Genomic DNA, 15,400 nt, shown 5'->3' with positions numbered 1-15,400 from the left:
GCATAAAACCAAGCTGTAGCCTGACCACCTTGGGCATATGTCATCAGGACCTCCTGAGGCTGTCACAGGCATATCCTTAACCTTGGCAAAACAAACTTCTAAATTGATTGAGACCTGTCTCAGGTAAACTTTTTTGGTTTACAGGAATTTGAGCAAATTACAGGACTGCACTACCCATGAGTTTGTGAAAGGAAAAATAAATCTCAGGACCCCAAAAATCACTAAGCCAAAAAGAAAAGTCAAGCTAGGAATTGTATCAAGCAAACCTGTCTCGCATTTTATTTCTGAATAAGAGTCACAAAGATTTTTAAAAAAAGAAAGCTAAATACCTCCCTGACGATTTGCCCACAAGGAAATTCCTGTGGGCCTCAAGATCTTCATTCTAAAACAGTTGTGTTGTATTTCACCCTGGCATTGGAAATTGACAGCTTATCTTCACAGATATGGGGCAAAGGACAGAACTCAAAGTCACCCCCTACCCACCTGAGACAACTGGGTATCTGCTTCCTCTGCCCTACTGTATATGTAAAATCGCAGATTCATTTAGCAGACTAAGGCATAAGTGACTATTCTTCCACCCCTCTCACATGTAAACCGTGTATTAAGTGAAAAGCTGATCAAAGATTCAAAAGAATGCGACCATCTGTTTCTTATCTATGACCTGGATGCCCCCCACCCTTCCAGTTGTTCCGATTTTCTGGAGGGAACCAAGGTACACCTTACACTTTGACTAATATGTGAGGTCTCCCTAAAATGTATTAAACCAAGCTGTGCCCCAACCGCCTTGGGCACATGTCATCAGGACCTCCTGAGGCTGTGTCATGGGCACGTCCTTGGCAAAATAAACTTTCTAAATTAATACCTGTCTCAGATACTCCTGGTTCACAGGTTATTTCAACAGCATCTCACAGCCTCTTCGGGGAGTCTGACTGGAGAAGGTGAGGCCACATTAAGTTTGCTGAGTGTGCTAGAAGTTCAGGCCCAGTTCTCAAAGCCTGCCAGTCACGCCAGCCATGTTAGGCCACACGGCTCCACTACGGTCTCTTTTTTGATGAAGCAAGGATCCTTGGCGTCCCCCTAAACTTCAGAGCCTGCTTTCAAGTCCACTTGAGAGCACATCTGGTATCAGCCTCCCCGGGTCAAGTTCAGCAAGGAGACGCTGGCGCACGCACACAGGAGGCAAGGCATCAGGGCCCGGCTCGCCCTCCCGCCTCCCCAGGCCGCGGCCCACCCCCTCCCCACAGCGGGCTCCGAGAGACCGGCCCATCGCCGACTCTCGCCGCAAATCCGAGCGGCTAGTGAGCAGAGAGGACGGGAAGCGGCGTGCGAGGCCGGCGGGCTCGGGCGCGGCCTGGAGTTCGGAGCCCGCCTCGGGCCTGCGCTCCGCTCAGCCTCGCAGGCCGCCACGAGGCGACGAAGAGGAGGTGCAGGGGCGCCGCTACCGGCTCCTTACCGCTTTACCACGCCGGTCTTGATCTTGATCTGTCTCACGCGAGGTTCGGCCATGGTCCCTAGAGCGCAGCGGGAAGGAGGGGCGAAGAACCGGGGTAACCGTGGAGGGCGACGCGCAGAGGCGGTGGCTATATGGGCATGGCCGGCGACCCGGCGCATGCGCAGGCTGCGCGGCCCGGCGTCCCGGCCACGCCCCGCGGGGCGGGTTTTTTCCTGGAGGGTGGTACCCCGCACCCGCCGTCCGCTCCCTGCACCCTCTTACCCCTGGTGGAACGTTCCCTCCCGTCGCTCGTACTGCCCTCCTTTTTAGTTCAGGAGTAAGTTACACTATCCCGGTCTCCACAGCCTGAGCCTTTGGGGAAACTAACGTCTCTCTGGGACGTTGCTTTGCGGGATTATCTGCTTAATGGACGGAGTGACCTAAAAAATGTATTAAGGGTATTTTCGATGCCATTATCTGGTGTCAAATGGGGCGAAATGATGCATGTGTAATGAAATAAACTTCCATCATGCATGCAGTCAAGAAAATCCTTGCCCTTTTCCTCAAATCCCTGCAAGAAGGTTTGTAGATAATGTGCCTTTCAAAGGAAATAACTAATAAAACTTCCTCAAATAATCACCTCTAGTGTATCCTAAATATTTAACTTACAAGAATGTGTGTGGCACACAAAAGCTTGGGCTTCCTGATCAGACCAACTGGCTTACATTCGGGGTTCCACCCTTTAATAGCTAGACAACACTGATACCTATGCTGTTTAGCCTCGCAGCTGATCAGTCTACAAAATGGAAATAATAATGCCCATTTTACAGATTAGGTGTAAGGGTTAAAACACCTAGCTCATTGTCTGACGCATGGTAGATGCTGAACGACATTTGACTATTTTAAATGTTCAAAAATATGTTTGTTGCATAAAATGAGGCACATCTCCAGTGAGCTCTAGCAGTCCCTTCCTGAGAGTCTCCTGAGGAATACAGGACAAAATCGCCCTTTTTACAATTGCTTTTCTTTTCTTTTTCTTTTTCTTTTGGGTTTGTTTTTTTTGTTTTTTTTTTTTTTTTGAGACAGATTCTCACTCTGTCATGCAGTGGCTTGATCTCGGCTCACTGCAACCTCCGCCTCCCGGGTTCAAGCGATTCTCCTGCCTCAGCCCCCAGAGTAGCTGGAATTACAGGTGGGTTCCACTATGCCTAGATAATTTTTTTTTTCTTCTGCATTTTTAGTAGAGACAGCGTTTCACCATGTTGGCCAGACTGGCTAGAACTCCTGACCTCAAGTGAGGCCCACCTCACCCTCCCAAAGTGCTGGGATTACAGTCTTGAGCCACCGAGCCCAGCCCCTTTTTAAAATTTCTTGGTACCATCCTTCAAGGACACCTATATGACTGTCCCTTTCCTTCCCTATGCCTGACTTACTCATTTTCACTTTCATGACTGGTCCTGGAATCCCTTTCTATCCTGCCAGCCCAAGGCCCTTACTTTAAATCCAGGATCAAAACTGGGCAAAGTCTACCATGACTCACTCCACTTGTTCAGTCTTCCCTGGATGCTTTGGAGTCACCCAGTAGTCATCATTATTTTTAGTATATTTCTGTTTAAAATTATTGTTTGGGTCCTTCACAAGGGTTTTGTTCAGCTTCCTAGTTATAAATCCTGGATTATAAACATCTTTAGAGGCAAGAATCTTGTCTTCCATAAATCTTCCTTCCCCAACCTCCTCCACCTGTGTTTTGTACACCGTGGGCACAAAATTCAATAAATATTTTTATTCTGCTGGCCGGTATACTGAAGTGCAATTCCAAGTGACACAGCAGCACTGTGAAATACTGGAGGGACGGGTAGATAAAACACAATAGCAAACTTACCAAAGCAAAATGACACACACATATGCACACACAAAAAACAGCAGCTACAAGCCACAAACCAAAAGATGGTGAAGCTAGGGCTTTTGCTACTGTTACAGTCTTTCCTTTGATTAGGTAGCAAAAACCATGTAACTCGTCATATTTTCCTTTTTTGCTTTGGTTTCAAGAAGCTCAGAGCTCAGTGTGGTGCTAATTTGCAGGAGTTCCTCTCAAACTAGGTTTCCCAATACAAATACCTGCTATTTCCTTCCAATCCCCAACTTTGCCTCCCTCCTTTTGCCCCCTTTCTCTTTGTTTTAATTGTAATTTAATTTAATTTGTATCTGTGCGTTTACTATAAATCAATAATTAGTGAATGTCAGCAGCCAAAAGACCTCTGTTACTACTGCTATTGTGTGTATATGGGCCCATTCCCAGGCTCTGGAGGACATTTTGTGAGTTTATCTATGTCTGTGTGTACAGTTGACCCTTGAACAACATTTTTGAATTGTGCAGGCGTGTCAGAGGTGTTTGAACCAAAGCAACTCCATCTTGAATAGGGGCTGGGTAATATGAGGCTGAGATCTGCTGGGCTCTGTTCCCAGGAGGTTAGGCATTCTTAGTCACAGGATAAGATGGGAAGCTGGCAGGACTTGTTTCACAAGACACAGGTCACAAAGACCCTGCTGATAAAACAGGATGCTGTAAAGAAGCTGGCCAAAACCCACCAAAACCAAGATGGTGACAAAAGTGTCTTCTGGTTGTCCTCACTGTTCATTATATGCTAATTATAAAGTATTAGCATACTAAAATAAACTCCCACCAGCACCCTGACTGTTTACAAATACCATGGCAACACCTGGAAGTTACCCTATATGGTCTAAAAAGGAAAGGTACCCTCAGTCCCAGGAATTCCCCACCCCTTTCCTGGAAAGCCTGTGAATAATCCACCCTTTGTTTGGCATATAAGAAACAACCGTAAGTATACTCAGTCAAGCAGCCCATGCCACTGCTCTATGCAGTAGCCATTCTTTTATTTCTTTACTTTCTTAATAAACTTCCTTTCACTTTGTGGACTTGCCCCAAATTCTTTCTTGTATGAGATACAAGAACCTGCTCCTGGGGTCTGGATGGAGACCACTTTCTGGCAACAGGCCCACTTACAAGAGGAGTTTTTTTAATAAGTGCAGTCAGCCCTCCATATTGGCAGATTTTGCATCCACAACCAGACATGGATGGAAAATACAGTATTCCCAGGGTGCAGAAACCCACGTATAGGCAAGGCCCACTTTTCTGTGGGTTTCTTAGGGCCAACTGGGGACCTTCAGTATGAACTCAAGCATGAATTTTGACATCCATAGGGGTTCTGTAACCAATACCCCACAGATACCAGGGGACGACCATTCTATATTGTATTCTTGAGTCTATGGGTTAAGATTAAGGAGTTTGGCCTCGCCTTTAAGGATAAAAATCAGAAAGACTTGTTTCAGATTTCAGGAGTTTATGGTAGTGGTTAAGAATGTGAACCCTGGGACTAGACTGCCTGGGGTCAAATCCTAGCTCTGCATCTTACTAACTGTGTAATGTTGGACAAGTTACTTAACCTCTCTATGCCCCAGTTTCTTCATCTGTAAAATGTAGATGATGAAAAACTTAAATAAGCTAATAATTGTAAAGTGCTTAGGATAGTGCTGGTACTTATTAAGCCCCACATTAATGTAAACCAAAATAAAATTATAAACCCCCACCCCACACTGGGCTATCTGAATGGACCCCTCCTCTCAGCCAAGGGCATTCCAAAGTTAACCTGAAAAACTAGTTCAGTCCATAAAGGGAAGGGGGAATCAGACATGCCTCAGGGGGAATCAGACAAGCACAGCTGACCATTAACAAGTGACTTTAAGACCAATAGATTAGACTCTGTAAGTCTGATAAGAAATATTTGCAATCAGGCTGGGTGCAGTGGATCACGCCTGTAATCTCAGCACTTTGGGAGGCCAAGGCAGGTGGATCACCTGAGGTTGGGAGTTCCAGACCAGACTGACCAACACGGTGAAACCCTGTCTCTACTAAAAGTACAAAATTAGCCAGGCATGGTGGTACATGCCTGTAATCCCAGCTACTCGGGAGGCTGAGGCAGGAGAATCAGTTGAACCCAGGAGACAGAGATTGTGGTGAGCTGAGATCACACCATTGCACTCCAGCCTGGGCAACAAGAGTGAAACTCTGTCTCAAAAAAAAAAAAAAAAAAAAAAAAGGAAATATTTGCAATCTATTCTCTCTTAAGCCTGTTACATGGAGGCCTCATCTGAATGATAAAACCTTGGTGTCCACAACCCATTATCATAACCCAGACACTCCTTTCTGTTGATTCCTGATTTCTAAATAATAACTCTTTCAACCAATTGCCAGTCAGAAAATCTTTGAATCTGCCTATGTTCTGGATGACCCCCCGTTTCCAGTCATCCCACCTTTCTAGACTGAACCAATGTACATCTTACATGTATTGATTGATGTCTTACGTCTCCCTAGAATGTGTAAAACCAAGCACATTCGGCCACTGAGGTACCTTGGACCAGTACCTGGCCACCTTGGGCACATGTTCTCAGGATCTCCTAGGGCTATGTCATGGCCCATTGGTCACTCATATTTGGGTCAGAATAAACCTCTTGAAATATTTTACAGAGTTTAACTCTTTTTGTCAACATAAAGTTTGTTAAATGAATAAGTCATTTTGGAAAGAGGTCCCAAATAAGAAACTAACAGCACAGTAGAATTCACATACATATGAATATAAAAATGTACAAATTGTCATTAATGATAGCATGCTGAATTCATGTCTGATTCATAATTTTGTATGAAAAGGACTCATGTTTGACTTATTCACCACTGTATCCCAATATGTAGCAAAGCCTTATGCACAGCAGTTAATAAATATTTCTTGAATGTAAATAAGTGCTGTTTGAAAAATCCTTTTGTTTTCCATTTAATAAAATGTCACAGAGACTTCCCATCGCAGCAAGATGACTACTAAGACAACCTGAATCCCCACCTCCCCCCACACACTATCTTCCTCTGGGCTTTGCTCCTTTGGGTCTGGATTCTGAGGAGGTAGGCTGACGGAAGGTCATTTCAGGTCAGTTCAGGAGAGTACTAACTGTAGGGAGGCCTGCAGAATCTAGGCAGGGCGATACCCTCCAGCATTTGAAATGGAAACTAACTGAGCTGCATTTCTCACTGTCTCGCACCCTTTTGTTCTGTTATCCTTAAACCTAATTGAATACTGTTTAAATATTCCAGCCTGGCCTCAGGGGAACTACAGGAATAAGTTTATAAAGATCTTTACATGGGATAAATCCATCCACCTTTGAGATTTAGGGTTGAAGAGATCTGAGAGATTAACAGCACTGAGTGAAAAAGAAAAGTCTAGCATCTCCTCTCGGAGTGATAATTCTTGCTCTGCCAATCTTGGAAGGTTGAGGTACTATAGTTGACCCTTGAACAACACAGTGGTTAGAGTTGCCAACCCCTTGTGCAGTCAAAAATCACATATAACTTTGGACTCACCAAAATCCTAGCTACTAATAGCCTACTGTTGATTGGAAGCCTTACCAATAACATAAACAGTCAATTAACACATATTTATATGTCATATATAGGATGTATTGTATTCTTACAATAAAGCAAGCTAGAAAAAAAATGTTATTAAGAAAATCATGAGGGGCCGTGCATGGTGGCTCAGACCTGTAACCCCAGCACTTTAGGAGGCTGGGGTGGGCAGATCACTTAGGGTCAGGAGTTTGAGATCAGCCTGGCCAACATGATAAAACCCCATCTCTACTAAAAATACAAAAATTAGCCAGGTGTGGTGTCAGGCACCTGTAATCCCAGCTATTCAGGAGGCTGAGGTGGGAGAATCACTTGAACCTGGAAGGTGGAGGTTGCAGTGAACTAAGATCGCGCCACTGCACTCCATCCTGGGTGACAGACCAAGACTCTGTCTCAAAAAACAAACAAACAAAAAAAGACAGAGAGAAACATATATTTACTATTCATTAAGTGGAAATGCATTATCATACAGGTCTTCATCCTTGTGTCTTCATGTTGAGTAAGCTGAGGAGGAGGAAGAAGAGGGGTTGATAGAGGTGAAAGAAGTTGGAGTGGGTGGAAAAGAAAGCAGGAGAGGCAGGCATACTCAGTGTTACTGCTATTGAAAAAAATCTATGTATAAGTGGACCTGCACAGTTCAAACCTATGTTGTATAAGGTCAACTGTATTTTATTAAAGAACACTGAAGACTCCCTTACAAATGAGAGGTGTTTTCCCCATAAACTTACTGGGCTGTGAACTCACAGTTCTTGCCATCCCCTCACACCATTCTTTCCCACTAGACTCCAAGTTCCTCAAGATTAGAGACCACATTACATTCATCTTGGTATCCCCAGCATCAAGCTTAATGCCCAGTGCCTAGTAGATGCACAGTATGTATAATAAAAATCAAGGGTGGAACTGAGATAGATTTCTAATTTTGACAAAAACAATAGACTGGTCATGTTTTTATCCTCCTGGAACTATGAAGCAACCTGTATGCAAGGAGCCTTCTGCAGTGCTCCAGGACTCAATGTACAGTTACTGTGATATTTTATTTCTATTCAATAAAACCAAGTAGCCAACTAGAGAACACACCCCTGGAGAGATTACTTAAATAAGGAAGTATTAATATCATTGATAAAAGTATATTTTTGTGAAATATCTCTGATAATTACCTCTAGATGCCTGAGAGACCTAGAAAGATCCCCTTCCTTCCCTTCCACTTGTACATCTTTTCAAATTCTTTCAGTCCTACCTCTTCCTGGAGCCCCTGCAGTGGCACCTAGTCACTTTCAGGCTTTGCATGAGTACAACATGATAGTGCCTTACTTCAGGCCCAAGCCATGTGCACCCATGACACAGGAAACAGGAGAACAGGGGAACAAGAGCCTATGGATCAGTGACTCCCCTTTAGTTCTGCAGGCAGCAGACGGCTCTAAGACACATTCCGTAAGGCCCTCAGATGATCCCATGGAATCAAGCACCAGTCACGTGTAGCAAGGGCAAACTCAATAATCCACCTTTGCATTGGCTTTTCCCTTTCTCTTTCTGACCTACCCATTCCTCAATCCTGGCCCCAGAATCACTTTCTGAACAAGTAGGGTAGTAACTGCACTTGGAAATACCATTCCAACTCATTCATTGAGTAATTCAGAATGCTACCAGCTTTGAATGGGACACAGATCAAGAGTGGACTCTGCTTCCAGTCTAGGTTTCACTGCAAGCTCACTTGCCATGACCCAGCAGATCCAATGATGCTGATGTATCTGTTGGGTAAGGATACTGCCTATGAAGATTCTGGTAAACCCTAAGAGGGAAGAATCATATAGACCATGCCCACTGTGGTAGAGAAGTGCTCATTTTTTGAGGGACAACTCCAGAAATGCTCCTGGGCCCCGAGAGACTTAGAAATCAAAGACCTAAAAGAAACAAAACTTGCAATCACAGAAAAAGAAATCTAGGGAAGAGGCCAGGAGTGCACATAAAGTATGTGATTTTTGTGTCACCTATTAATACTCACTGAAGAATATCTACCTCTGTGGAGACACTTAATAACCAAATGGACAGGATGACTTGTCCTATGGATGTCAACAGCCTGTCTTCTCAGCTACCTCAGTGCTGGTTTATGAACAGAGTAGTCATAGCTGCAGGTGTGCAAGCTGTGGTAGGCAGCCTGTATGATGGCCATCAAGGATTCCTGCCTCCCGGCATTCCTGCCCTTGTGTAATCTCCTCTCCATATTAACTCAATTTTGATAAAGAGAATATGGCAGAAGTGACAATTATCACTTCTGATATCAGATTAGTAAAAGGGCTTCCATCATGGGTGCTATTTCTCATTTTTTTCTTGGGTTGCTCATGCTGGGGGTAGCCAGTTGCAATGTCATGAGGCAGTCCTGTAAAGAAGTCCACGTGATGAGGGACTAAGGCCTACCAACAACAACATGATTGAGTTTAGAAGAGAATCCCTCTGAATTGAGCCTTCAGATGAGACCACAGCCCCACACTACATCTTGACTGCAATCTCTTGAGATAACTTGAGGCAGAGGGACCCAGCTTAACAGTACCCAAATTCCTGACTCACATAAACTGTGAGATAATAAATATTTCTTGTTTTTAGCTGATAACTTTTGGGGTAATTTGTTATGTGGCAATAGATAACTAATACAGGGATTATGAATGGGCTCTCTTCTATGAAGGCCGATCTAGCTACTGCTACTGCTGACCAGTGGTAGAGTCCACTGAAGCTGAACATATGCATACTCTATGACCTACAAATTCTCCAAGTATCCAGCACAAATGCTTACACACGTTTACCAAAAGACATACACAAGTATGTTCATGGGAGCACTGTTTATAACAACCAGAAACTGGAACTAATACAACTCTGTGGCTTGCCCTTTCACTCTCTGATTAGTGTGTTCGATGAACAAAAGTTTTCAGTTTTAGATTTAGGTTTTAGTAGTCTAACTACTACATTTTTGTCTTTATAGTTAGTGCTTTTTGTATCCTATTTAAGAAATATTCATCTACAAGCAAAGATCAGGAAGACATTATTCTATGTTTTATTTTAAAGAGATTTTTATTATTTTAACTTTCACATTTAGATCTACATTCCATCTAGAATTCATGTTTGTGCATGGTGTGGGGTAGAAGTTAATATTAAATATTTTTCTGGCCCAGTGCAGTGGCTCTTGTCTGTAATCTCAGCAGTCAGATGGCCTGAGTCCAGGAGTTTGAGACCAGCCTGGGCAACATGGCAAAACCCCATCTCTATAAAAAGTACAAAAATTAGCTGGGCGTGGTGGTACATGCCTATAATCACAGCTACTCAGGAGGCTGAAGTGGGAGGATCACTTGAGCCCAGGAGGTGGAGGCTGCAGTGAGCCGAGATTGCCCCACTGCACTCCAGCTTCAGCAACAGAGTGAGACCCTGCCTCAAAAATAAATATTTTTTCCCACATGGACTTATCATTTTTTAAAGCCTTCCTTATTCTGTGCTTTCTACCCTAGTTATTTATTTATTTATTATTTTTGAGACAGAGTTTCACTCTTGTTGCCCAGGCTGGAGTGCAATGATGCAATCTCGGCTCACTGCAACCTCTGCCTCCCCAGTTCAAGAGATTCTCCTGCCTCAGCCTCCCAAGTAGCTGGGATTACAGGCGTGTGTCATCACATCTGGCTAATTTTGTATTTTTAGTAGAGACAGAATTTCTCCATGTTGGTCAGGCTGGTCTCAAACTCCCAAAATCAGGTGATCTGCCCGCTTCTGCCTCCCAAAGTGCTGGGATTACAGGTGTGAGCCACCACACCCGGCCTCTACACTATTTATAAGTTGTTATTGGCACCTATGGCAGACTGTATTAACTGGCTCACCCCAGTAGCCATTCCCAATACTCTTCTTCCTTGCTTCCATTGCAGGGTCAACTTCCTCAACTTTCCTTGTAGCCAGATGTAGCCAGGTGCATAATTCTGGGCAATTGGGCATAAGTGGAAATAAGTAGGTGGCTGCTGGAAATGCTTTGGATTTGTTGATGAAAGGGACAAATACCAGGAGGAGCTGCCTCTTTCCCACTTCTTTCATGAAAATAGATGGAATAAGTGGAGCTTAAAAATTCATCTTTCATTTATGACAGAAAGACAACAATTTTAGAGATGCCAATCCTCACATCATTGAGCTGTTGAACTAAACTTGCAGCTGCCTATCTCTAATCACCTTGTGTGAGAAAAACAAATCTTATTTGTTTGAGCTACTGATCGTGAGATTTCCATTACTTGCAACCAAAGGGATTTTCTACGTGATACAGAATCCATTAGAGCCCCATGTGTATGTCTCTTCTTTGGAGGAAAAATACCTTTGAGAACAAAAATACCTCCAATTGTGGCTTTCTGTAATTTACCATGTCCTTATTGTATGTATGTATGTATTTAATACACAACTTAAATGGCCACAGGTCACAAAGCATGGATGTTGGAGAGCTGCACATTTTAAACAATAGGAATTATACGTCGGCAACAAAAGAATATAATCTTTTTGTCAGTGACTTACAGAGGACCTTATTTACAGCTGAACAGGTATTTGATATAACAATTCATTGTTCTGACACATACAGCAATCATTATGTGCAGTTTTTAATGCATCATGTTATAGTAGCTCAGCCCATGCTCTAATACTGTGTAACATAAATTTTGCCAAAAGAAATGACATTACATGACACTGACTTTTAAAAGACACATACTATTTTTTCAGATCACCTATCCTTTATCCATGAGTGCCCAATTCAAAAATCAAACTGGCAGACAAAGTGGAGTGAATGTGTAGCCTCAAAGCAGCATATTTGTCTTGAGTAGTTTTGCACATTTCTACCTGTAGTCAATGATTCCATTCCATTTTTATGTTGAAATGCATGAACAACATTAATGAACCTTTTTTTGTCACCTAAAGTGAGATTTTCATTCAGGGTCAATCAGGAGAGACCTGAAAGGTGTTTTTGGATGGCACATTATGGATAAAACCTTTTTAGTTGTTTATCATGCACTATTTATGGTTGTTCTATTTGAAACTCTCGCCAAAATTTTTATGAATATTTTATTTTTATTCTGTCTATGACTTTTTACTTCTTCCAATAGGATATATGTCTCTCAGGTGTGAAATATTTTCAATTTTTATTAAATATTCTTTTTTATATTAATAGGAAATGCAACAAAAAATATTAGGATTTTTTGACAACATATTTCTAGGTTACCCAAAGAAAACTTTAAATGCTGGTTCATAAAAATCCACTGATATAAATTTTAAATGTTAATTGTTCAGTTTTTTTTTTTTTTTTAACAATGATCTCCCAACACTTTTCTGTTTGTTATGGAAAACTACTGAAGACCCATATAATTTTTCTTGGCTTAGAAACTTAAAGTAAATAAAATAAGAATAATAAGCAATCTTCTGTGAAAGTTTATTAGGATTCTGGAGAATAGTTTGCCAAAGGGAAGGAAGTCTTTGTAAAATGGCTTTTCCTCTAATATTTTAAGGTAATATAAAGTTATTACTTCTTAATTGAGGACAGAAATTTCATTTCAACTTGCACTTCCAATTCCAATATTACTATCCTAATATTTAATTATTGTATTGTTATTATCATTATTACTACAATTATTTCTCCTTCTTTATTGCCATATTCTTTGTACAAGTATATGTGGGTATGATCACCACTTAACCTTATAAGTGAGATTTTAAGAATTCTTGTAACGTGCAGGTTATATGCTTCCAAATGATTTAGAAACTTTAGAACTGATTAAACTAGACAAAACTAGACAAAAATTTTCGTAGGATTTTTAGCTACATTAAGAAATCAGAGTGGCCAGGTGCAGTGGCTCACACCTGTAATCTCAGTACTTTGGGAAGTCGAGGCAGGTGGATCACCTGAGCTTGGAAGTTCAAGACCACCCTGGTAAGACGGAGAAACCCCATCTCTACAAAAAGAACAAAAATTAGCCAGGCGTGAAGGTGTGCACCTGTAGTTCCAGCTACTTGAAGGACTGAGGTGGGAGGATGGCTTGGGCCCAGGAGGTCCAGGCTGCAGTGAGCCATGTTTGCACCACCGCACTCCAGTCTGGGTGACAAAGCAAGACTCTGTCTCAAAAAACAAAACAAAACAAAACAAAAACCCAATAAATGGTAACTATCATTATTATTATTATCTTTACTCAAGTAGTCTAAGAAAAAAGTTATTTATACAAAATTTATGCTCTTTAAAAAAATTATATTGTGATGCAAATTTTTTTCCAGGGAATTACCAAATGATTCTAATACAAGCCTCTGCTTATCTGTATATCAGGGTTATAAATAGAGATATGAATATTACTAGGTTGATCTTCTATTACAAACAGTAAAGGAAAGGAATCCTCACATGTTTGATTTATTGGCAATTTGTCATAGTAATAGATTATTCAAATGAATACATTTAAAATATTCTGTGTAAATCATGTGTTTGTGCCTATCAGGTTTAAATGCTAGCTGTGTAACTTTGGAAAAGTTATTAACTTTTCTTTTTTTTTTTTTTTTTTGAGACGGAGTCTCTCTCTGTCGCCTAGGCTGGAGTGCAGTGGCTGGATCTCAGCTCACTGCAAGCTCCGCCTCCCGGGTTTACGCCATTCTCCTGCCGCAGCCTCCGGAGTAGCTGGGACTACAGGCGCCCGCCACCTCGCCCCGCTAGTGTTTTTGTATTTTTTGGTAGAGACGGGGTTTCACCGTGTTAGCCAGGATGGTCTCGATCTCCTGACCTCGTGATCCGCCCGTCTCGGCCTCCCAAAGTGCTGGGATTACAGGCTTGAGCCACCGCGCCCGGCCTAAGGTATTAACTTTTCATTTTTCATCTGGAAGACTAGTGGTATGCTAATATGAATAATTTCTATCATGTAGCATTTTATAAGTGATAGTCATTATTATTTTCAAATAAGGAAGAATCTATATAAGTAAGCCTTCATCACTCTGAAGGGCACGTTGTATATTTAAAAAATATTTATAACAATATTTAAAATAGTGCCTCAATGCAGCCTATATTTTTATTTTGGCACAGCCAAAAATTCAGGTAGAAAAATTCCTAAGAGGTAAAATGCTAAGAGTTTCTCATAAAGAAGGAAAACAAAGATGGAAATCAATAAAATTACAGAAAAGGACTTATCAGCATGTGCAGTTTTTTATTTAGAAAATGGGAATTAGTCTTCATCAAATCATTGGAGAATAAACACTTGGAAAGCAATTTTATTTAACTTATATTAAATAATTTGTGCCTGCAAGTACAGACTGATACATAATTTAAGTCATACACGCTATTACACAAGGTGGAATTTTGTTTTCTTTGCTTTATAAAAGTTAACTTCCAGGCTGGACATGGTGGCTCACTCCTGTAATCCCAGCACTTTGGGAGGCCAAAGCAGGAGGATTGCTTGAGCCCAGGAGTTTGTGACCGGCCAGGGCAACATAGTTACCCTTTGTTTCCACAAAAAGAAAAAAAGAAAAAAAAGTTAACTCCCACAACAAAAGATGAAAAAAATCAACGCTTTACAAAGCCGCTTTGTAAATGGGTGGTGAGGTTTGGTTGACTATCACACAAATGAAGCAACTATGTTTGAACTGTTCTAACAGGAATAAAAAATAGTGCGGAGACCATTCAAGATAAATTGTCTCTCTAGAACATAATGCATTTCTCAGTTACAAAATGGTAAGAGCTGGTTGTCTGAATACTTTGTGAAATATTTAAAACGAAGATTCAGAGTAACAAGACAAGGGGCAAGTTGCCAGGGGCAGTTGTAAATTGCTTAAGCTGGACACATTGTGTTCTTTAAAATTTCATTATCTCTGTTTTTCCTTTTGCAACCAATTGGGAATGGATATAATGGCACAAAGACAGGAAAGGGTGAGTAACAATGAAAATGAATTTAATATAGATCTAGGAACTGACAGAGAATGAGAGAGCAGTAGCGAGTTGAGAAAGAAGAGAAATAAAGGTGAAAATAGGTTAGGGGTTAAAGAGGCCAAAAGGGTATGATCAAGGTGGAAAGACCTGAGGCAGTTAGGCAATGCCCTGCATTCTTTAAACTTTTCTGTACAGTTGACCCTTGAACAACTCATGGGTTAGGGTCACCACCTTCTCACAGTGAAAAATCCATGTATAATTTTTTTTTTTTTTTCAGACGGAGTCTTGCTCTGTCGCCCAGTCTGGAGCGCAGTGGCGCTATCTCACTGCAAGCTCCGCCTCCCAGGTTCACGCCATTCTGTCTCAGCCTCCTGAGAAGCTGGGACTACAGGCACCCGCCACCACGCCCGGCTAATTTTTTGTATTTTTAGTAGAGACAGGGTTTCACCGTGTTAGCCAGGATGGTCTCGATCTCCTGACCTGGAGATACGTAGGTAGGCGGCAATTTGCTTGCCTTGCATCAGACTTTGCTAATCAACCCATTGCCTTGATTAGTGTGGCTTTATAGTAAGCTTGAAATGAGGTAGTCTGAACCCTTTAT

General features: G+C 41.8%; 1 protein-coding gene and 1 long non-coding RNA gene across 3 annotated transcripts in view; both read right to left on the bottom strand.

Annotated features, from left to right (window-relative positions):
* The window catches only part of LOC119618311 (uncharacterized), a 28,732-nt gene extending 27,533 nt beyond the window's left edge, over positions 1 to 1,199 (bottom strand). Inside the window, exon 1 of the long non-coding RNA XR_005234599.2 lies at positions 863 to 1,199. This is a non-coding gene — a long non-coding RNA (uncharacterized lncRNA). The remainder of the gene's footprint in view (positions 1 to 862) is intronic.
* Positions 1 to 1,627, bottom strand: part of TBCA (tubulin folding cofactor A) — an 83,536-nt gene extending 81,909 nt beyond the window's left edge. The window contains exon 1 of one of the 2 annotated variants that reach the window (XM_073014661.1): positions 1,454 to 1,627. In XM_073014661.1, coding sequence (XP_072870762.1) covers positions 1,454 to 1,611 — 158 coding nt within the window. In that variant the 5' untranslated portion in view covers positions 1,612 to 1,627. The remainder of the gene's footprint in view (positions 1 to 1,453) is intronic. The other variant, XM_007976095.3, reaches the window with a different exon arrangement.
* Positions 1,628 to 15,400: the final 13,773 nt, after the last annotated feature.

Source organism: Chlorocebus sabaeus, chromosome 4 (genome assembly GCF_047675955.1).
Source record: "Chlorocebus sabaeus isolate Y175 chromosome 4, mChlSab1.0.hap1, whole genome shotgun sequence".
In the NCBI taxonomy this organism is placed as follows: Eukaryota; Metazoa; Chordata; class Mammalia; order Primates; family Cercopithecidae; genus Chlorocebus; species Chlorocebus sabaeus.
Note: the sequence above shows the minus strand (reverse complement) of the source record. Positions and strands in the feature narration are given on the sequence as shown.